This window comes from Xenopus tropicalis, chromosome 5 (genome assembly GCF_000004195.4).
Source record: "Xenopus tropicalis strain Nigerian chromosome 5, UCB_Xtro_10.0, whole genome shotgun sequence".
NCBI lineage: Eukaryota > Metazoa > Chordata > Amphibia > Anura > Pipidae > Xenopus > Xenopus tropicalis.
Window position 1 is genome coordinate 119,203,077 of NC_030681.2, and position 24,279 is coordinate 119,227,355.

Below are 24,279 nucleotides of genomic sequence, written 5' to 3' on the forward strand. Positions count from 1 at the left end.
GTCCCCCACCAGCCAATTAAACAGTGACTGTCTATGGTATCTCACAACAACCCTTCTGGCATTTGACACAAGCTATAGATGGGCCCAAAGACAGAATAATAACTAGTCACTGAGATTTTCTGTGGCCTTCTTATTGATGCTGTGTGTGAGGTTGGGGGGCCAGTGAAATCCAAAGGACCCCACCTTTACATAATCAGGCCTTATGTGTTTTGGATTAATATTATTTTCTTTAATCATGTCCACCATGATGTGCATTCAGGTACTAAAATCCCATATGAAAATGTAGATTAGTACCGTACACAGTCAATTTTTTTGCAGTTTGCTCTTACAGTATAGTACTTCCTTGGATTATCAGCCTTGTCATCCTATGGTATCAATATTACTGTCCCTGCTCCCTGTTTAAAATAAATAAATAATAAGCAGAAGATCAGAAGCTGAGCCAGGCTGGGAACATGATTTATTCCTGCTGTCTACAACCTGCACCTTTTCTAAATCTGGAAGAGCGTCTCCTGTGACATTGAGTAGTGATGAGCGAATCTGTCCTGTTTCGCTTCACTGGAAAAGCTACATTTCTTGTTGAATGCCTATTTTTCTCCAGCCAGTCACTATAAATGTTTTCTTGACTAGTAGTCATGAGCAAATTTTGTCTTCAGACATGGATTTACTGCAAAATTCCACATTTCACCATTGCCTAAAAATTCATTGTGACAAAAATTTGCCAAATGTAGAAAAAGTTGCAGTCACAGCAAATAAGTTGCATTCGCGTAAAAAAAAAGTCACAAAAAAAAGTTGCTGTCACGTCAAAAAAGTTGTGGTTGTGTAAACCAACAAAAAAGTCAAGTGGTAGCCACGTTTCGCAAATTTTTCAGCAGTTTCACAAATTTTTGGTTGAAGTGAAACAGTACACATTGGCTCATCACAATTCTGTCATATTTAGGAACAGTATTTATACCTCTGTATATGCATTATAAACTATAGATTTAAAGGTAATGTATATTTAGGAAGCTGTCTACAAATGTGTACAATGTGAATTATGTAGCCTTGTGTGTTATCTGAATGGTTGCTTGGTTTATATTTGCCATTTCACACAGGAAAATAAACTAGCGTTGGATCAAAAGATTTTATGGCTGTTATGAAATGAAACGAATGAAATGAAATGAAACGATTTGGTGCTATTGTATTGCTAGAACAGCTTAGCGAACTTTCAGTTGCTTTATACCTGTCAAAACACTTACATGGTGAGAGCAACTGTGTTATTATTTTATTCCTAAAGTTTATGTTTTGTGAACAGCTCAAAAGATCTTTGTAAATGAAAACAATAATAAGGCTGTGAACACAGTGTGCACTGAAGAATCTTTTTCTGATTGGTTGAATTTCTTTACAGGCTGTATGAGACAGATTCCTTATTGTTTGTCCCAGGAGACTTCTGGCTAAAAAGTCTTCACATACAACGTCAGTGGACCTCCACCATATAGCTACATTGTATGAACACAGTATAAGCATAACTTCAGAGAAAAGAATGCATTGTACGTATTGGAAAGTATGCTCTGATATTTGTATGTTTGTTTTAAGATTAAATTAAAGAAAGATATGTTTCTTACAGTATATGATTATGTCTTATGTAAGACATCTAAGGCTAAGAATCATTAAACAAAAAAGAAATTAAAGTGGTGCTCAGGTGTGTGTGCAAATAGGATAATTATAGTATTAATTCAATAGTTCAGTTCCATAATATAGTCCGCAGTTAAGTCCGCAGTTAACAAGGATAATGGCCTATTCTTATCAACTTTTCAATTGGTCTTCATTTTTTATAGTTTTTGAATTATTTGCCTTCCTCTTTTGACTCTTTGCAGCTTTCAGTTGGGGGTCACTGACCCCAGCAGCCAAAAATACTATTTCTCTGTGAGGCTACAATTGTATAGTTTTTGTTGCTTTTTATTACCTATCTATCCATTCAGGCCTTTTCCTATATATATTTATGTGTCTCTTTCAACCCACTGCCTGGTTGCTAGGTTAAATTGGACCCTAGCAACTAGATAGCTGCTGAAATTCTAAACTGATGAGCTGCTGAACAAAAAAGTAAATCATTCAAAAACAGCAAATAATAAAAAATGAAGACCAATTGCGGAGTGACTTGTACGGGTACAGGTACAGGCATGGAACCTGTTATCCAGAATGCTCAAGACCTGGGGTTTTTTGGATAAGGGATCTTTCCGTAATTTGGATCTCCTACCTTAAGTCTGCTAAAAAAAATATTTAAACAGTAATTAAACCTGATAGGATTGTTTTGTCTCAAATGAGGATTAATTATATCTTAGTTGGGATCAAGTACAAGGTACTGTTTTATTATTACAGAGAAAGAGGAAATCATTTTCAAAAATTGTAATTATTTGATTAAAATGGAGTCTATGGGAGATGGCCTTTCCGTAATTTGGAACTTTCTGGATAATGAGTTTCCGGATAAGGGGTCCGATACCTGTACTGAAAACTGTCAACTTCTAACTTTAAGCATCTATGCTACAACATAATGTAGATCAACAATGTTGTTGACTACTTATATGCTAAACAATAAAGAACTGGGAGAAGTAACATATCTGCAATTGTGTTACAAATGTATAAAAGTGGAACTTTTTTGCAGAATTTTTAAAAACCCCATAGAGAGTGAAGAACAACAAAGACACTTAATGATCATGTATTAACATCTTCTAGATTTTCAAATTAGCTTGGAAAATGAACTTGAGAGCCACACACACTTATGCACTGAAAGGAACCAGATATCAGCACAACACAACTGGGATCCAGTATTTTGATGATGTCTTTATTTTAATGTTTGTCTCAGAATGATAATATCGATATGGATTTCCATGCACAAACATGTCATTTAAGAAATTTGGCATTAATATGAGGTCTGTCTAACCCCTTCCCTGCTAGTGGGATGTTCAAGTGAAACAAATGTCCAGTAGGTGTGTCTGGCAATGTGAAGGTATGTGTATTCCTAGTATATAACATACTCCAGAAATAATTGTGTTTATTTGCTATGCCCATGGGCAGGAAAGTGTTTAGCTGCCATAATAAGATGGAAATGATGGCTGTGCAAATATTTTGTACAGACAGTGATAATTCACAGTGTATTACAATCATGCACCAAGACAGAAACAAATGCAAACTATCTTATTACAGTACAGTTGGGAGAGTCGTAAAAGGTATGTACAAATCATTAACAATACTTCAAGTGCTGTAGACAAGACATGAGATCCTAAACAGAAGGTCACAAAATTTATCAAATATTGATAAATTTGTAAGGCGGTAAAAAAGTGCACAAAATGTGAAAAAATTAAAAAAGTACAATCATAAAATGTTACAAATACAATTACAGAATGAGTCAACTTTGAGTCAACACATGACTTCTAGAAAACAAATCTCCACTAATAAACAAGTGGATGACTTTGTTTGCTAATGACAGACACAGAAACGGAATCGAAACGCAGACAGACACACGGATCTGAAACATATATGGTAGACAGAGACGTGGAACGTATTTGGCATGTTGCATCACATGACGTCATTCACTACTGGGAAACGGCGGTACCTGGCTCTGTTGTGGCTCGCTCGCTTGCCTGAGGGGGGTGACTGATGGAGGAGGCACGCCTGAAGTGGAAGCAGATCGACCTAATTTGCAGCTGATTCTCATTTCTGTACAACAAAGGGAAAGCACAGATGTTAATATGATAGTATACATGCATTGGTCAGCCATAAGAGGGGATTATAGGCAGTTGGGGGATGTTCTTTTTTCCCATAAAAACAATCAACGCACCAGAGGTCACCCCTTTAGATTAGAGGAACGGAGCTTCCATTTGAAGCAGCGTAGGTGGTTTTTCACGGTGAGGGCAGTGAGGTTATGGAATGCCCTTCCTAGGGATGTGGTAATGGCAGATTCTGTTAATGCCTTTAAGAGGGGCCTGGATGAGTTCTTGATCAATCAGAATATCCAAGGCTATTGTGATACTAATATCTACAGTTAGTACTAGTGGTTGTATTTATAGTTTATGTATGTGAGTGTATAGATTGGTAGGTGTGGGTTAGGTGTGCTGGGTTTACTTGGATGGGTTGAACTTGATGGACACTGGTCTTTTTTCAACCCTATGTAACTATGTAACTAAGTAACTATATTTTCCAACAAAGTGTTCAACCTTTACTATTCCATTATTACTACAAAATTCAGTCATGAAGTCATTCATTCTCTACCAAAGTGATCCTCAACCAGTGGCTCAGGGGCAACATGTTGCTCACCATCCCCTTTGATGTCGTTCCCAGTGGCCTCAAAGTAGGTGCCCATTTTTTAAATCTATTGCTTGGCAAGTTTTGGAAGCAGAGAGACACAGTTTTACTCCAAGCAGAGCCTCCTGCAGGGAAGCAGTCCACACAGGGCTACCAAATAGCCAATCACAGCCCTTATTTAGACTGTAATGCTTGTGTGGCTCACCAACACTTACATCTGGGTGTTGCTCACAAGTAAAAAAAGGTTGGGGATCCCTGCTCTACCAGTGATTGTATAAAACAGTGCATTAGTTTATTGGATATGCTATTTTTTGGGGAAAAATTATTACAAATATTTTTTTTAAATATATTGAAATGTCATTTACCATTTTACAGCTGAGAAAATGGCCTTGCCACCTTGAGACAGACATCATAGCTATTGTTGAGTCATGTAGCATGTAGCCTTGTAGCAGAATCCTGAGAAAGCACTTCCCAGTAGGGTTCTGTGCTGTTTGAGGGTGCTGCTTGTAATGATTGGCATCAAGAGTTTTATTGGTCTTTTTGAGTTTTTGTGAAAGTTACAGAATGCGATTTTGGGTTAGACCATGAATCCCCTTGCTGCTCTTGTATGTATTAAATAGATGATATATGATTTACCAATATCTTCTGTTCTCTGGTATTTGCTTAAAGGAAATTTCTGTGCATATTCTACAGCTCCTAAGGAATGACAAACAACACCACTATATATTCCTAAACAGCACAGGCAACAGAAGGGTTAATACAGAAGGCATCATGGGCTTTCCTATCAAGCTCCCCCTCTTTTTGTTGCTTTTTGTTCTACTATTTACCAGGGCTGCAGACAGGCTTCTTTGCTGGTTCTATAGACACCAAGCAGCCACCAGGCAAGGCATGCTGCCACACTCTCTCTGGGGATTGTAAGCTAACTGTAGCACATCTACATCATTACATGTTCCAACCCCATTGAAATCCACTGCCCTTAGTTGTTTAGCAATGGGGATTTGGAATGCCCTGCAAAATGTACTTCTGTGCTGTTAACGGCCACCATACCATGAAACGAAATATGTGTTTGTGCTAATTTCCCCAATGCTACCCCTTTTCTATAAGGAGTTTTTCTCTATTTTTGGCCTTTTGTAATTACTCTGTGTATCACATTCTGCATTTATATTTGACACCATAATCTGGGGTTCTTTAGATCAGTTGGCCATACTGTTAGGGGAATTCCTGCAGAAGACATGACATGTGAAACATCACCTCCCCAAATGTCACTAATGGCTTCTTCCATCCCATGGAAATTGCCTGCCACACTAGCCCATCCATGCTGTGCATGCCCTTGCCATGGCCTACATTCCTATCAAGCAGTCTCCTGCAAACAGAGCACCTCCTTGAGACAACCTGATATATCTGCAGTCTGCAGGCATTTTTTCTCCTCATTGTAGTGAAGAGACCAAGGAACTGTCAGGACTGTCAGGAACTGTCCTTATTCTCCTCTCTCAGTAAACTGCTAGTATACATATTTAGCTAATGCTAGCCAGCATGGCATCTCACCTGGTGCAGCTACTGCCACCCTCTGTTGACAAGGTCACTGAGACCAACCCATCCTATATCAAGTATCCTGTAAACTGGCAAAGAATCTGCTTGTGATTTCATCCCCCCCCCCCCCAAATGAATCAAAGGCAAAAAAAAAGGCTTTCACAGCAAGACAGCAAAGCCCTACATCTACAGATATTACTGACTTGTTCCAACATTTCCCTTCCACCATTCTAGGAATTTCTGCTTCAACTGAAAAGTTAGCATCAATACAATTAGCACAGCAGGACACGGCCTTTGCTAAACTTGCTGCCAATGCAGATCCTCCAAACACCACGCCATTAGAATAATTAGAGGCATAGCCTAATCTATAACCTCAAAAATGTGCCACAATCTAACACCATAACTTTATAAATTGCATACAGCGTATGTGTAGAATTTCTCATTTTTGCCTGACTACTAGATATCTCTGTTGTGGGTAGAACAGAATGTAGTTGGGAAGAATATACAAAATAATTATGTGTAATGTTGTGCACCCAAGCAGTGGATTATTGTGCTTATGGGATCCTTTGGCACACTGGGGACTGTTAGAAATTTCTGCATTTGCTAAGAAATTAGTCATGTAGAAAATGTACTGATAGGTTAAATGAGTAAACAGTCTGTTATAGTGTTTTTTTAATTCCACACTGACACACAAAATATGTAATAAAACCAGCTCCATTCAAATCACCCTTTTGTTTAATGAAGTTTTTATCATTAATCAAGACGCCACTTTTATTAGGTATTCTTCCACCTTAAAACATTATTAGCCTATAGCTATACTTAATAGACAATACATAGGGCACTACATTTCATGGCAAATCCACTCCATGGTTTAAAGGTTAAAATCATAAATTTACTTTATCTTTTGTCCAGGAATCAAGGCTTTAAGCCTTCATAGCAGACATTAGGCACATGTACAGTATGTGTGCAAGTGCAATTTCAAACCCAATCACCATGTTTGTCCTACAATGCAGCATTCTATTCCCCAAAATTCCAGTGTAACTGCAGCCACAAGAGCACAATACTCTTGGGGGCACATTTACTAACCCACGAACGGGCCGAATGCGTCCGATTAAGTTTTTTTCGTAATGATCAGTAATTTTGCAATTTTTTCGGCGTCTTTACGATTTTTGCGTAAAAACGCGAGTTTTTCGGCGTCTTTACCAAAGTTGCGCAAAGTCACGATTTTTTCGTAGCGTTAAAACTTGCGCGAAACGTCGCGCCTTTTAAGTTTTAACGCTACGAAAAAGGCGCGACTTTGCGCGCAAGTGTTAACACTACGAAAAAATCGCGACTTTGCGCAACTTTCGTAAAGACGCCAAAAAACTTGCGGTTTTTCGCAAAAATCGTAAAGACGCTGAAAAACTCGCGTTTTTACGCAAAACTCGTAAAGACACCGAAAAAAATCGCAAAAAATACCCCGTTCGTGGGTTAGTAAATGTTCGTTTCCAATCGGAATTTTTCCAATTCGGATTCGAAATCGTGTCTTAGTAAATCAGCCCCTTGGTGCAACTGGGCAGATTCGGACACAATTGTGTGGAACTGATGTCATTTCCGGTATTCAGAGTGCAATGACATCTATGTCCAATTCTTCAGGTGCAAGTGTGCTGCGCCTATTGACAATAGCATGAACGGAACCCTGGAACTAGCGCCTGGTCAGAATGTGGCAGAAGCTCCAGGGTTGCCCTGCATCAATAAACACAGCAGCGCTTAATTTGAAACAGAAGGCAGGAAGGACTGAGCGGCACTGAACACAACTATACAGAAGTGCAAGGTACGCATTCTGACACAAGTACCTTTAGTGAAAGTGGTTTTGTGTGCAATCACTGTGGGAAAATTGCAGGGGCCATAGAGTAAACCATAGAGTAGATGGTTTGGAAATCTTGCACCAAACATATCATAAAAGAGCACAATGCTGTTACCTGAGCTGTTATTTCCTGCTAGCATTGTTGGGCTAACAGATGATCTCCCAAGCCTACTTGAGACATGTGTTGAACATGGAGTTCCATCCCATTCCTGAGATTTTACAGAATCTCTTGACGGAGGTGATGAATGATGAACAACTCGCTCTTTATTTTCCAACTTTGGTAAGGGTTCCGTGCTGTGGCTTCTGACTTTTATTTCATCTGGTGGTTCTAACAATGTAATGGACAAATAAATCAACACCATTCAATATTTCTGAAAGAGCACAAAGCAAACATTTTGATCCATTCCATTGTTAAACAAAAAAGTTATTAATTTGTAGGCCTCATATAGATAAATATATATATACACATACAGGTACAGGTATTGAATCTATTATCTGGAATGTTTGTGACCTGGGGGTTTCCGGATAAGAGATCTTTTTGTCATTTTAATCACCACACACAAAGTCTGCTTAAAAACCCAATAGGATAGTTTTGCCAAAATGGATTCATGCAGCTTAGTTGGGATCAAGTGCAAGGTATTGTTTTATTACAGAAAAAAAGACAATCATTTTAAACATGTGCATTATTTGGTTAAAATGCACTGTATGGGAGATGGATTTCCCAGAATTCAGAGCTTTATGGATCATCACTTTCTTTATAAGGGATCCATACCTGTACGAACATGAGCAATTTAATATGTGTGATTGCGAACCAACCACAGAAGGAGAAGTTAAGGCATGCAAAGGAATTTGGTATTGGAGTCTCCCTATTTAAAGAGACAATAAAATAAAGCTTTTATTGTGCGCATGTCCTTACTCAAGTGCAGTAAGCAAAGTGTAACACTTTAGGTAAAGGGCAGATATTACATATTAGAATATGATAAATAAAATGCATATTTCCTTTGAAATGTGTAATAATTGGGGAATTTAAAAAATGAAATTGTTTGACAAAATTAGAAAAACTGAAGACAATATAACATATAGATTCAAATGAATAAGACACAGAACTGCTATATAATGTTATTGCCATTATGAAATGGAATAGTATCTGTTGCCTACTGGTAACACATTAAAGTCTAAAAACAATCCATAAACAAAAAATACAAATGTTATTTCATTTGAGGAAAACTTGGGGAAATGTATATTTAAAGTTCAGGATCTTCTTGGGACATTAGACATGAATAAGCACATTTTATGTTATTACATTGCTTAAGCACAGCACAAAAATTAGCAATTTTGATTTTGTTGTTTCTTTAATTGAACTCTTAGCTTCCCTTCACTAACTGCACTGCTTTGCAGCTTATAATAATGCAATGCAATGCTTTGTTTTAATTGAACTCTGAGGGTGATTGTGGAACAATTAGTGACAAGTGTATGCTCTGGTTCTCATAGCTACTCTTCGAACAGTTACCATTTCCAAACACATCCAGTACTAACAATTCAGATACCAGGAAAAGTGCTGGTTTTCTTACTTTCACCAGTAGGAGAGCTTAGCCACAGGGAGCATGGAATGACCATTACTTGTTCCTTACATTGTTTGCAACAACACAAGATATATAACCTTATTAGGGTAAATGAGATGAGTTCTCGTGTGATTCAATTAAACTTACGCCCACCCACACCAGGCGTTCCCTCTTAGGTGGCTTAATGATGCAGGGTGGGGATTTTTTAAAGAAAAAATATTGTTTCCCCTTCCAGAGTGTGGGTTTTAATAGCCTGCACCTCCTGGGGGAAGCAATTTTTTTTAATAGTAGTTAGACTTATATCTTACTGTTTATACTGGCCAAGCCACTGTTAGCTACTATCAGTCTTAACAGTAGTGTTGCAAAGGAGGTAATAATTCCTTAGGACTTTTTATCCAGTTTCCAGTGTGAAAGTAGCATAAGGCAATGTAACAGTAACATGGAGCAGGTACCGTTTCTGCCACTTAGAAAGTTAGAGTATAGTCCTGTGTTTTTTGTCTGCCACCAAGAGAAAGATACAAGTAGAATTGTACATATTAGTAAGCCTCCTTGGGCTAGTATTTTTTTCAGTACTACTTTAGTAGCATTGTTCCCCTTTTATAGCTGCCTGCGTGGCCATCACCCTATTCTGCAGAAAACAGAAACATTTAAAGGCATAAATAAAGTGTGGTGCAAGGCATGAGGTATGTGTACCAATCATACAAAGATTACAAACAAACAGATTATACAAATTGGCACACATGCAGCAACACTGTGCAGAATTATAGCAGGAGCCATTCTTTGGGCTTAAAGGAACAGTAACACTAAAAATGAAAGTGTATCAAAGTAATTAATATATAATGTATGTTGCCCTGCACTTGTAAAAGTTGTGTGTTTGCTTCAGAAACCCTATAACTATAGTTTATTACAAAGTTGTTGTGTAGCTACAGGGGCCGCCATTCAAACTGGAAAAATTGAGAAAAGGCACAGGTTACATAGCCAATAAACTGTAATTCCCATTGTAATCTACACATTTTATCTGTATTCTGCTATGTAACCTGTGCCTTTTATCCTTTTTTCCAGCTTGAATGGCTGCCCCCATGGCTACACAGTAGCTTATTTATATAAACTATAGTAGTATTTCTGTAGCAAACACACAGCTTTTACCAGTGCAGGGCAACAGTACATTATATTTTAATTACTTTAAAACACTTTCATTTTTTTTGTGTTACTGTTCCTTTAACTCCCTTTAACTTATTTATTCAGCTAATTTTGCTTTTTTAATTATCTAAATTACATGTTTATATATTTTTATGTTATTGATTGTTTAACTATTTGATCTCACAGACAGACAGACATTTTTATGTTGTTCTTATGCAATTATTTTTAAAGCACTTGGGAATTAGTAGTGATTTGTAAATAACTGTCATATTTTTTAAATTCAATGTACACCTAAAAATGTTGTATATTTCTAACAGATAATGCTATAATATTAACATCAGAATAAATATGTGTTATCTAGTAGGGCGCTTTTTGTATTATATGGGATATTACTGATTTATCCCCCAATATGGTTATACTCCTTTGACTGTAATATTTAATTCTGTTTTGAGATAAAATTGGGGCTCATATATTGCAGTGTTCAAAAAGTAAGAATTAAATAGTAGTAATTTTAAAATTATGCAAAATTCCTTATATGGTATAAAAACAAAATATAAACCACAAAAATGTGAACTTCTTAGTAATAGTCCAGGACCTTCTCTTGTCATCAGATTTTCATTATATTCAACAGTTTCACAGATGTATTTCATTTTATGCTCTGCGCCCTATCATCAGAAAACCAATAAGAGCAAAAATGAACAGCTGATTGGATCAGACAGTAATATCCTGCACTACAATGCTCATTCCAGATTATGGTTAGGAGATGATATTGATCATCAAAGGCTAAGGATGAAGGAAGAACAAATGTACTGTACATTTGTGAATTGTCTAAAATGTTTAAAGTTTTTAGTTAACCCTAAAATCTTAATAAAGAATGAAACATGTTGAAGTACATGCTAAATGTTTCGGTCCCTATGGTTTGGTCACTCCCCTAATTAATATTTCCCTCTATTTCTAAGTTTCTGTATCTGTAGCCATGGTTGCCTGGGAGAGTACCTATGACCATTTCCTGTTTAGCATTGCTATGACCATATCCTGTTACACATAAATATAGTGATTGGTAAGCCCTGACTTTTCCTCTTTGACCTCCATCTTCTAACCCAAGTGGTTGTCTTCTGCGAAGCCTAGTGTCAACAGGACCCTGTAAAGAATATGTACTCTAAAGTAACGAGCACTTGAGAGAAGACGGGAACAGGGGTCCCATTAACAAGGATTAAACATATATAGGATTACTTTTGTTACATCACATGTTTGTCCCTGGCCTAAAGTTAAGGGACAGAAAGGGATTCAAGATTTGTATTTGCTCCCTAAATTTTAATGGATGGAATCCAGACCACTAGCTGGTATGGATTCTATCTACATTACTGTTTCTGCCAAACTAAGCTAGAAATACATTCTGGGCCAAGATAGGGCTACATATACATGCATCTCTTTTAGAAAGGTCCCCAGGGGGACTGAAATGTCAGAATATATACTGTATGTTGTTAATAAATAAAGATACACATAATATCGAAACATATGCAATAAGTATGTGCAAAGACTTTCAAAATTTAAAACTAATTCCTAATTGTTTAAAATAGAATAAATTAGGCAACAACTCAAAATTACCTAGAAATGTGAACATAACACAATAGCAATATATTATTGATATAATTTAACCAAATTATAAGGTTTGTTTTTTTTCTTAAACCACATGTGTGGGAAGAGTCTGTGCTATGCCATGGAGGAGAACCTATTTTTCTGCTTAAAGGACATGTAAACCCCACACACAAAAATTTAATCAGTGAAAAGCCTCTTTGAAATCTTTCAGAACCCGCCACACTGGTTGTCCAGAGGTTAATAGTAAGGCTGCAACATCCCCTTAATCACTTAGATTTGCTTCTCCTCCTGTAACCCACTCGCCCCCCTCCCTCAGGAATTGGCTTTGGCTGTTGGCTTGTGGGCATGCTCAGTTGCACTAAGCTCAGATTACTAAACACACCCCCCCAGTCTAGCAGCCAGTAAAGAGATGGCATGGTTCCCATAGAAACTCAGCTCTAGCTGTCTTCTTCAATTTTTTTCTCCTAACTTTCTCTCTTTCTTTTATCAGACAGTTCTGCCTTTGTGAGCCTGTATTCTTTATGAAATGTATGCTGAATAAGGATCTGTGTGTGTATGCTGTTTGCAGATTTAAATATATCTGATTATGTATCAGAGGAAAAATGGCCACCAGGTGAAAGCTGCTATTTGCTTTAGGAAAATGTGAGGGTGCTGGCAAGCGGAGGGGATATATGCAGTACAAATGATGCCACTTGGGTGGGGGAGATGTGCCAAAATTATATACATTGTAGGCAAATGTAGGCTTTACATGTCCTTTAAAGTAAAGCCATTTCTGCTAAAGGGGTTTCTTATTTAAAAAATGAATTCAGGTAGCAGCCCACCAGGTCAGCTACCGAATGTAATAACAGATTAATAAAGATTTACTATTATCACAATATCTTGACAAAGGAGGGATGAAATGTATTAAATCTGCTTTATTTTAGCAGTCCCCTGTAATATGCCCCTATGCAAAAACAAATGCACCTTAATTAATACAAATGCAACTGGAAATCATTAGGACCTAAGGAGAGTGTGTAATTTCATCATTATATTTTAGAATGAAATTCACAATGGCAAATATCAGATTGTGTGACTTTTACGGTTATAATAATTACAAAATCAAAATGGTGTGCTGCAATTAGGTAAAACAGAGTAGGCATAAATGAAAACTATATATATTTTACGAAAATGCTGTGTGCAATTATTATTTCAGTATAAATTATGACTGTAGGAAAACAGAAACTCCTACAGGAATGAAGTATGTTTGAAACAAAATTGTACATTTCTCTTCCACTTTTCCCACAAAATGTTATGTGCAAGAAATATTGCAGAACTTTTCTCAATTTTTTAGTTTTCAGGTTATATATCATTTGTTGTTTTCCATCAACTTTGATAGTAAAGCAACCTAAAAACTTTTCAACAACTCAAGTTAACTTTGATTAACTGACCATTGAATGTACAATCCATGTTGTACTTTTATGAAAAGAGTAATACATTTTGCAAATTAAACTGGAAGAATCATTTATGTCGGTGTACATTATTGGACTCTTTTTTAAATTTTGAAAAAAAAGATGGCGGTAATATATTTCCATTTTTTCCATACCCTGTGGGGTATGAACATAAGGAGCCCTCATTTATATTGTGCCTTATGTAAATTACTACATACATCACATTGTAATACAGTAAAAAAAACTGAATACATAGTTTATTATCAGAAGTAGTTAATAATTCAAACTGTTAACAAATATAATGGTTAGATGTATAAAAACTTACTTTCTGAAGGTTCTTTAGAACGTCTTCCACTGGAGGGTCTCCTCAGCAAGCTTCTTCCTGAGGTAAAGAGGTTGGATAATTCTTCAAGGGGACTTGTAGGTGTCCTGGAACGTAAGCTGCTTTGAGATGAATTGTAAGTACTGGTAGATGAATTAACTGACTTCCCTTCTTGAGGGCTGTTTCTGACCGTAGAATGAGGCACTGATGGAGAACTTCTTGAGAGACTTCCTGTATGCACAGATTCATAAGGTGGTGGTCTTTTGAGGCTTAAAGGAGTTAATGACCTACCCATGCTCACAGGAGAAGGTGAAGCAGAATGACATTTAGGATATCCATGTGGAGACTGAGTTCTGTACATTGTAGAAGGATGTGGAGGAGAAGATTGAGAGTGCCCAGATGAGCTAGTTCCATGTGATACAGTAGCAGGATCCTTCTCTACTTTTTGATGTCCTGGAATGTGTGATGGGATTGATGAAGGTGAAGCACTACCTTGTTGTTTGATGTAAGACACATTTTCTAATACAGGTAGTTTTGCAACCTCAAGTGGAGTTAAAGGTGACTCATCAGAATTTGGGGAACACTGAGCTGGTGCTGGTGGAAACACCAATAATGGTGGCCTTTGAGAAAGTAAGTTAGGGAAGGGAGGTGGAATATCACAAACCTGGCCCTTTGGGGTCGATGGCACTGAGGACTTGGTGAATTCTAAGTCAGGCACTGTGGGAGTAGCACATTGAGAAGAGCAACTAATATGATCTACTTCATAAAGACATCTAGAATCTTGAACTATATCATCAAAGATGGGGTATTTCATTTCTTCATATACAGCTTCACTTTGGTCTTCATCGTCTCTTTTAAAGTCTCTTAATATGTTTCCAACCATTTCAATATAAACAGGTTCTTCATCTTCTCTATCAAGTGCAGTAGTGCTAATATGAGATGAAGAAGCTTCTCTGAATAATTTACTCTTCATTGAGCCATGTTTTCTTATGTATGTTTCATCAAATGATGTACTAAGGTGAGTGTTTGGGTTTCTCTTCGGCTTGGGTGGTGGAATCTTCTTAGTATATTCATCACTATGTGGTCTTTGTTTTGCTGAAACTAACAGAAAAGCAAAGAATACTGTAACTGCATCAAACTGAGTTCTCAAAAAATATCTTCTGTAAAACATATCTATAATGGTTTTCTTTAGTTCTATGAGTTTTTTGTGCATTTACAAGTTATTATCACACCTATTATTTGTTTTATAAGTTCTCAACAAGTTTATAAGTTCTCAGAATATCTGAAAATGATGTTTTAAATAGAGATGTAGCGAACTGTTCGCCGGAGAACTAATTCGCACGAAAATCGGGTGTTCGCAAGTTCGCAAGTTCGCGAACTTTTAGCGAAGTTCGCAATTTTGGGTTCGCCTTAGGTGGAGCCAAATTTTGACCTCTCACCCCAGAGCCAGCAGATACATGGCAGCCAATCAGGCACCACCCCCGGACCACTCCCTTCCATATATAAACCGAAGCCCAGCAGCCATTTTACATTCTGCCTGTGTGTGCTTGATGAGTTAGCATAGGGAGAGAGCTGTGCAGGGATTTGAGGGACAGTTTAGGTAGCTTTGCTGACTAGTAATCTACTTTCTACTGCTCTGTATGTAGCTGCTGTGGGCAGCTGTCCTGCTGATCTCATCTGCTGTAACCCAATAGTCCTTGTAAGGACTGCTTTTATTTTCTGATTACTGTTACTCTTCTTTTCATTGTGTACTGCAGCTCTGTCTGTGTGTGTTGGAGACAGGTGTGCTGCTCATAGTAATACACTAAGCACCAACCACACATTCACATCATTTTTTTTATTTGTGTTTTTTTACTTTGCTACTGTAATTTATAGAGCCAAGTGCTATTAGTGTAGCTGTGTTGGGGACTGGTGTGCTGCTCCTAGTAGTTCACCCCCAGCACCAACCAGAGATCACTTTTTTTTATTATTAATTTTAAAATTTTTAATTTAAGTTACTGTTCTTTAACGTGTCCAGTGCTGTTTGCTGTTATTCATAGTAGTGCACCAAACACGTTACACATAGTAGTGACATTGCATTGCAATAAAATCACCTGAGCGACGTTTTTCCACCAGCAATAATATATTCCGAATGCACTACTGCGGCGTTTTGTCTTTGCGTGTGAACCGGCTGTAACCTTTACACGACTTGATTGGCATGTAGACGCCGGACGTTTTAAAGCAGTTTATTACACAAGTTTAGAAATGTAGTGTGATTTCTGCCCTTTACAGCACAAAATGCAACGCTGTGTCAACAACGTATTTTTCAGAGAAATTTTTGCCCTTGATCCCCCTCCTGCATGCCCCTGTCCAGGTCGTGGCACCCTTTAAACAACTTTAAAATCAGTTTTCTGGCCAGAAATGGCTTTTCTAGGTTTTAAAGTTCGCCTTCCCATTGAAGTCTATGGGGTTCGCAAAGTTCGCAAAAGTTCGCACTTTTTGGCGGAAGTTCGCAAACGGGTTCGCGAACTTTTTTTTTGAGGTTCGCTACATCTCTAGTTTTAAAACATTATTTTTATTTTCTCCCTGAGCTATTTAAGTAACATATACAGGTATGGGATGTATGATCAGGAATGCCCAGGGCCTGGGGTTTTCCATATAAGGTGCCTTTTATTTCCACTAAAAACTTTTATTCACTAAATAAAAAAACAATATGATTGTTTTGCCACCAACATGAATTTATGATGTTTAGTTGCCATCAAGTATAAAAACAATAAAACAATTGGCATGTACGTTAAGAAATGCTCAAATGCAAGCAAAATTGTGCAGGGGGGCCAAGGTTTTTTTTTTTCACTGTGGGACCTGAGTCCCCGAATTATGCCCCTAATGAAGACTACAAATACAGTTAAGTACATGGCTGCAGGAAGTATTTTTTCCTAAGAATGTTAACCATATAGAATCTACTGACAAGTCTTGCACAATGTTACTGTCTATAAACAGTCTCTACCCAATTTATTCTTGCATTGTTTTCTTTAACTAGTGGCTTTAAAGTTTTTCAAGTACAGGTATGGGACCCATTATCCAGAATCTTTGAGACCTTGGGTTTTTCCGGATAATGGGTCTTTCCGTAATTCAGATCTCCTACCTAAAGTCTGCTAAAAATATTATTTAAACAGTAATTAAGCCCAATAGGATTGTTTTGCCCCCAATAAGGACTACTAATATCTTAATTGGAATTGAGTACAAGGTTCTGTTTTATTATTACAGAGAAAAAGGAAAATCATTTTTAAAAATCTGAATTATTTGATTAAAATGGAGTCTATGGGAGATGGCCTTTCCGTAATTCTGAAATTTCTGGATAATGGGTTTCCGGATAAGGGGTCCGATACCTGTACAGTTTTTGCTGGAGTATTTCAGCCCTGCTTTTACACATATAAATATGGCAAACACTGTAGATGGAAGCTAAACCTTAACTGCAAAACAAAATGCACTCTTGGCATATTTATAAAACTGTGTAAAAAAGGACAAAAAAATAAATTTTCCTGTGTCTATTATTTTATATATTTATATATATCACACCTTGTGTCTCAACCCTTTCTCCCTGCAGATTGTAAGCTCTTTTGGGCAGGGCCCTCTTCACCTCTTGTATCGGTTATTGGTTGCCTTATATGTTACTCTGTATGCCCAATGTATGAAACCCACTTATTGTACAGCGCTGCAGAATATGTTGGCGCTTTATAAATAAATGTTAATAACAATATATATTATATTATTATATATTATTTTTTATGTATTATGTAATTATACGCTTTTGAAAAGCTTGCAATTTTACTATGTACTAGCTTTTTTATACAAGTTTACTACACTTGTGCAGCTTTTATGGAAATATTTACTCTATGGCCTTTTACTGTCAATACAAATGGTCACTCTAATAGGACGTCTTTGCCAGCAGGCGCAGAAACTTCAGAATTTTTTTTTGTCACTGGGTTACTTAACTGGTTCCTGAGCTTACATCTGATTGAAGTGCTGCTCCTTGATTTCATGAAATGCTTAAACTCCTCAAAATCATCTGTGAAGTGTTTTTGTTATTGTTTGTTTCAGTTGCCTGCTGGCATAACAGTTTGTTCTGCATAATTATAAAGGTCTTGAGAGTTTAATATACAAAAAAACTAATCTGCAAAACAATGTTAAATAGCATGTGGTAGACTCGCTGGCACAGTACTGTATTTTCCCCGGGTAAGCACGGCATTTACTCACTAATTACTACTGAAAATCTGCTGCCTTAAATTCATTTCAAAAGTAGCTCATATATAGAGTAGTTCTCACATAATTTAACCCATGGGCCAAGTTTTAAACTGACTGAAGACTCTATCAAGCTGAAAGATAATATAAGCATGATTTAGTTGGCTTGTCAACTATTTCAAGATATTGACTCTGGTGTCATCTTTGAAGGCCGACTAACTGTTTTTGAAGTAATCTTTGTTCGGTATTTCCTATATCCTTTCTTTGACTGTGGATATTAGTGATACTTGTATGAATTATGCATATTCTCACACCACTGCACCTGTTTCACAAGTTGAATGCTTTCTTTTCACAAGTTTTTTCCTCTGTTGTTTAATTTTTAATTTTTTTCTAAATTGTTTAATTTATTTGGTACAGGTATGGTACCCGTTATCCAGAATGCTCGGTACCTGGGGTTTTCCGGATAAGGGGTCTTTCTGTAATTTGGATCTCCTACCATAAGTCTGCTAAATAGGTTATTTAAACATTAAATAAACCCAATAAGATTGTTTTGCCCCCAATAAGGATTAATTATATCTTAGTTGGGATAAAGTACAAGGTACTGTTTTATTATTACAGAGAAAAAGGAAACCATTTTTAAAAATGTGAATTATTTGATTAAAATGGAATCTATGGGAGACGACCTTTACGTAATTTGGAACTTTCTGTATAATAGTTTTCTGGATAAGGGGTTCCAATACCTGTATATAGATAAGTCTATAGTTAAAAGCTTTAACTGACACTAAAAACAATATGTACAGAATAATAAACTAATCCAGATTAAGTATAAAACAACTATTAATGTAACAAATGCAATTGTTTCAGAATGTGTTAATTTACTATGGAGTTTAGTAATATAAATGGAATGACTGCTAAACACATGCAATATAGAGAATTGAATACAAGAAGAAGAAAAAAGTGCAATTTATGGCCTTATACAGGTATCGGGTATGATTCCTGGAAACCAGACAGCTCCGAATTATGCAAAGGGAATCTCCTTGGAATCTCACTTGATCCCAACTAAGATATAATTACTCCTTATTGGTGGCAAAAATTTTTTATTGGGTTTATTTAATGTTTAAATTATTTTTTAGTAGGCTTAGGGGCAGATTTACTAATCCACGAACGGACCGAAAGCGTCCGAACGCGTTTTTTCATAATGATCAGTATTTTTGCGACTTTTTCGTCGCCGTTGCGACTTTTTCGTATGTCCCGCGATTTTTTAGTCGCCGTCGTGACTTTTTCATATATTTTCCTCAACATTTTCGCCACCGTTGCGAAAAAATTGGATTGGTTTTTATCGCTCTATACGAAAAAATCGCGACGGTGACGAAAAAGTCGCGCAAAATACGATAAAGTCATGACGGTGACGAAAAAGTCGCGACATATACGAAAAATCACTACAGCGACGAAAAGTTTGCAAAATTTTCGTTTACAATATGATTTTTTCCCTTTCGGGATTTGGATTCGTGTATTAGTAAATCTGCCCCTTAGTATGGAGTATGGAGATCTAAATCACCTTAAGACTCCTTATCCAGAAAACCCCAGGTCCCAGACTTTCTGTATGACAGGTTCCATACCTGAATAATGTATTTAAATGTTAAAATGTATTTAATGTAGTACTTTATGCAATATATTACAAATTTCAATATTTTCTAATGAAATTGTATTTAATTTCTGCATGTTTATTGTTGACAGTGTGATGGTGTGATAACCTTTTGGGTTTTTTTCAGTTGATAACAGACAGGGTGAAAATAAATGTATATATATATATATATATATAGCTTTAAGTGTTTTCCAGATTGTCAGATTGCTGGTCAATGACTATGACTTATAAATGTTACAAAGGGTAGCACAGTATTGAAAACATTTTCCTATGTACTCTTGGGTCTGAATATTAAATTGATATCTTGTTTTTGCCAAGGCAAGGGAATGTGCGTAGTAGAGAAGTAGTAGAGAATAAAGCAGTTTGGAATTTGTGAAATCTATTGTGGTTACCAAATCAGAACTGACTGGAAAATATAATTTGTTAACTGTGTTTCAAGTTATTTGTTATTAAAGAAAACAATATCGTGTTTGTTGCCAATACATGTTGAACCTTTTTGTCATCACAATATTCATTCACTTCTCATTAATCAAGCACACTGAGATTCCACCCTTTAATTTGTGTCTTCACTTATGAATATCAACATGGACATAGCCTCAACACACTGTACTTACAATTCAAATCAATCAGTTTTCTATATGACCATATGGACTACTTACAATCTGTTCTGTCTGTGAATTTTGGGCTCTTGCCTAGTGTTCCAAAGTTTACAGTTTCAGATGAAATGCTCAGCTTTGTGTTTGGATCTCGTTTTGGCTTTGGTGGTGGTTGTTTACGAGAACAACCACTGCTGTCATCGTCTGTTCCACCCACAGAATGAAGTGACTGAGAACGCACCGAGAATCCACTGGAACATGGGTGTGGTAACCTGTCCTGAGGAGCAGGCATTGTCATAAATCCCATACGAAAGTGTTTATTCACATAGCTCCCTTCGGTTCCTCTTACGACGTCTCCACCAATGCTGTAGGGTTTTAAAGCAAAGAAATTCATAAGCAAAGGGAAGTGGCATGCCACATAATACCCAACAAAATAAAGTTAAGGTGATTCATGTTGCTAGACAGAACATAAATCATTTGTGTGTAAAAAATGTTTTTCTGGCTGACAAGTTTATAGGGAATTCGAAAATGTTCTGTTTACTTTGCTCATAAGATAGTGTTTTCCTTTTGCAGATATGAGATCTATTATTCAGAGAGCTCAGGACCAGGGGTTTTCTGGATAAGGGATCTTTCTGTAATTTAGATCTCCGTACCTTAAGGGGCTGATTTACTAAGACACGAATTCCGACCGAATTGGAAAAATTCTTTTTCGTATTTTTTGCGATTTTTTCGGCGCCTTTACGGAAATTATCGCGACTTTTTCGTTACCAATACGATTTGCGCGAAAAAATGCGAGTTTTTCGTAGCCATTCCGAAAGTTGCGATTTTTTTGTAGCGTTAAAACTTGCGCGAAAAGTTGCGCTTTTTTTGTAGCGTTAAAACTTAAAAGGCGCGACGTTTTGCGCAAGTTTTAACACTACGAAAAAAATCGCAACTTTTTGCACAAGTTTTAACGCTACGAAAAAATCGCAACTTTCGGAATGGCTACGAAAAACTCGCGTTTTTCCGCAAAAATCGTATTGGTAACGAAAAAGTCGCGATCATTTTCCGAAAAAATCGCAAAATACCGATCATTACGAAAAAGACGCAATCGGACGCATTCGGCCCGTTCGTGAGTAAGTAAATGGGCCCCTAAGTCTACAAAAAAATAATTTAAACATTAATTAAGGATTAATTATATCATGGTTGGGATTAAGTACATATTACTGTTTTATTAATACAGAGAAAAAGACTTTTAAAAATTTGATTTTTTTTGCTTATAATGTAGTCTATGGGAGATGGTCTCTGGAACTTTCTGGATAACAGGTTTCCGGATAAAGGATCCCATACATATATTGCCATTTTTTAAAAAAGGTCTAGCTAAAATCCCATTTTGATAGAGCTAAGCAGAATAGCAAATAGCACATAGGAAAATCTCTTGCTGGTAGATAAACACCTGAATTTGCAGTAAGAGCTGAAAGACTCAGATATGACATTTTACAATTTCCAATTCATCTTTTCCAAGGCAAAAATTGTCCGGCCCTATTTATAAAGCATCTAAGCAGTAACATTTACAGTTTCTGTTGATGATGAAATTGCCTGTATATATATTTATAATGCTCAGTAGTTTATATCAAAGACATATGTCAAAACTGTTGTTAAGAATGTAATTTGTAATTAGTTAAGAATGTAATTTGTTATTAGTTAAGAATGTAATTTGTTATTGAAATACCATTTCTCAACAGAATTTCAATAACTTTAATAACATTCATTTTCAGGTAGTAAAAGATAGATGACTTTTTTCTCATTTCCCAAAGACATTATTCATCCTGACACAGGTAAAAATAGAAAGTCACCAGGTCTGGGCTGTCAAACAAATGCAACAATATTTTGGTGAAATGTAACTACAAAATGATATATAATGTTAATAGTGTGAAGTGATGCCTTATTTATTATATTGCTTGTTTTTATTATATTATGCTTGCTTTTTTAAAGTGTAAATTTACATATGACCAATGCACAACTAAAACTGAATTTCTGGCTTCTCTGTGCCTGTACTAACGGTTGCCTTGCAATGTTCTATGTTAAAAGTTTAATAATACAATATAAATATTATACTTTTTTAAATTGGGGTGGTTCTTTTGACTAGAATTTTAGCAGATATCATTGGGCTTAAATCAGTGTTATATAAGCTACCTCAGTTTCAATTTCATTGCCATAATGGGCAATTTCTTTTTTTTATGATAATGTTGTCATAGTTGCATAGTTACATAGTTACATAGTTAAGTTGGCCTGAAAAAGACCAAAGTCCATCAAGTACAACACTTCCAAGCAAAGCCCAGTGCAACCCATATCAATCTGTACAATCACATACATAAACTATATTCTATATTCAAGTTTGTTTTTATAATCCAAAAAACTCACATTTAAAAAAAACTTGAATGCGTGCTTATTTATTAACGTGGTAAACTTGTTCAGTAAAAAAAACTTGTATTCCTCGAACTTTTGAGTTTGACTCCTATATAAACAGGCAAGCTTTTAGATGGCAAAGTTTTACATTCGGGTTTTTTACACTTAATAAATACCCGATATATACCAGGCTTGAATCGTAAACAAAAATCCAACTCAGACACCCTGAAAAACCAGAGGGGAGGCCTCTGGTGCGCTGGTCGTTTTTATGGGGAAAAAGAACACCCGTATCTGCCTATAATCCCCTCTAATGTAGTTGTACAGAGTAATCATGTCCCCTCGCAAGCACCTTTTTTCCAGAGAAAACAACCCCAATCTAGAGGACAGTGTAACCTCATAGTTTAATCTTCCATCCCCTTTACCAGTTTAGTTGCACGTCTCTGCACTCTCTCCAGCTCATTAATATCCTTCTTAAGGACTGGAGCCCAAAACTGCACTGCATACTCAAGGTGAGGCCTTACCAGGGACCTATAAAGAGGCACAATTATGTTTTCATCCCTTGAGTCAATGCTCTTTTTTTTTTATATAAGACAGCACTTTATTTGCTTTAGTAGCCACAGAATGACACTGCCTGGAATTAGACAACGTGTTATCTACAAAAATCCCTAAATCCTTGTCAATAAGGATTCCCGCAACACACTACCATTTAGTGTGTAACTAACATTTATATTATTTCTACCAAAGTGAATAACTGCACTTTTCAACATTCAACCTCATTTTCAATTTTGCTGCTTTTTCCTCCATCCCGTAAAAGCTTTTTCTGGTGTATAATTTATATATTTCATTTATTTATATAAATATACACACACCAGAGGTGGTCAGAATGGGGCAGAGAGATATGGGATAGAAAGCTTTTCCTCACAGCATAAAACTCACTTGCCTGAAGGGTTTAATGTCAGATGACTTATCCATCTTAAATCATAATGCCGACTAGAAGGGGCATGTATCCAATGAGTATAAGGCCCTTTTGAGCAACCATTTGGAATTATTATAAGGTTATTTAGGACAGTGCTATCAGTGTATGCACAAGGACAAAGTAATTTAGGTTGAAAAGAGATGTCCATTGAGTCCAACCTTGTTGTTTAAAGGACACCTGTCTAACTGCTAAAATATCCAGAGAGAGAGAGGTAAAAATTTCGCTCAATCTGATTAGTATTTAGCAAATCTGTCCCGGTTCGCTTTAAAAAAATAATTTGCCAAAAGACAAGGAAATTCGCCAAACGGCAGAAAATCTGCCTGTGCAGTACTCTGCTTGTTGCGCAACTTTTTTGGTAGCCATGTCTTTTTTTGTAGGCCGTGTCTTTTCTTGCCGCGACTGCGCCCAATTTGATGCGACCGCAACTTTTTTTGGCACGCAAAGAATTTTTCCACAATTTTTTGCAGTTTTGTGAAACAATTTGCCAATGGCGATATGCGGAAATTCGCTGAGAATTCATGCCTGCCGAAAAATATTGCTCATCATTATATTTGATACCTCTTTCTGACTGTTAAAGGGAAATCAGACCAGTTCTTGGAGCAAATTTGTACTAAGGGGCTGATTTACTTACCCACGAACGGGTCGAATGGAGTCCGATTGCGTTTTTTTCGTAATGATCGGTATTTTGCGATTTTTTTCGTATGTTTTGCGATTTTTTCGGATTCTTTACGAATTTTTCATTACCAATA

At 36.6% G+C, this 24,279-nt stretch overlaps 1 protein-coding gene across 1 annotated transcript in view; it reads right to left on the minus strand.

Moving 5' to 3' along the window:
- nyap2 (neuronal tyrosine-phosphorylated phosphoinositide-3-kinase adaptor 2) overlaps positions 1–24,279 on the minus strand; it is an 82,255-nt gene that overhangs the window by 11,351 nt on the left and 46,625 nt on the right. Inside the window, exons 3-6 of the mRNA XM_002937095.5 lie at positions 20,230–20,531; positions 13,708–14,805; positions 7,770–7,982; positions 3,590–3,693 (exon numbers count right to left, since the gene is read on the minus strand). Of these exons, the coding sequence (XP_002937141.3) occupies positions 3,590–3,693; positions 7,770–7,982; positions 13,708–14,805; positions 20,230–20,531 (1,717 nt within the window). The remainder of the gene's footprint in view (positions 1–3,589; positions 3,694–7,769; positions 7,983–13,707; positions 14,806–20,229; positions 20,532–24,279) is intronic.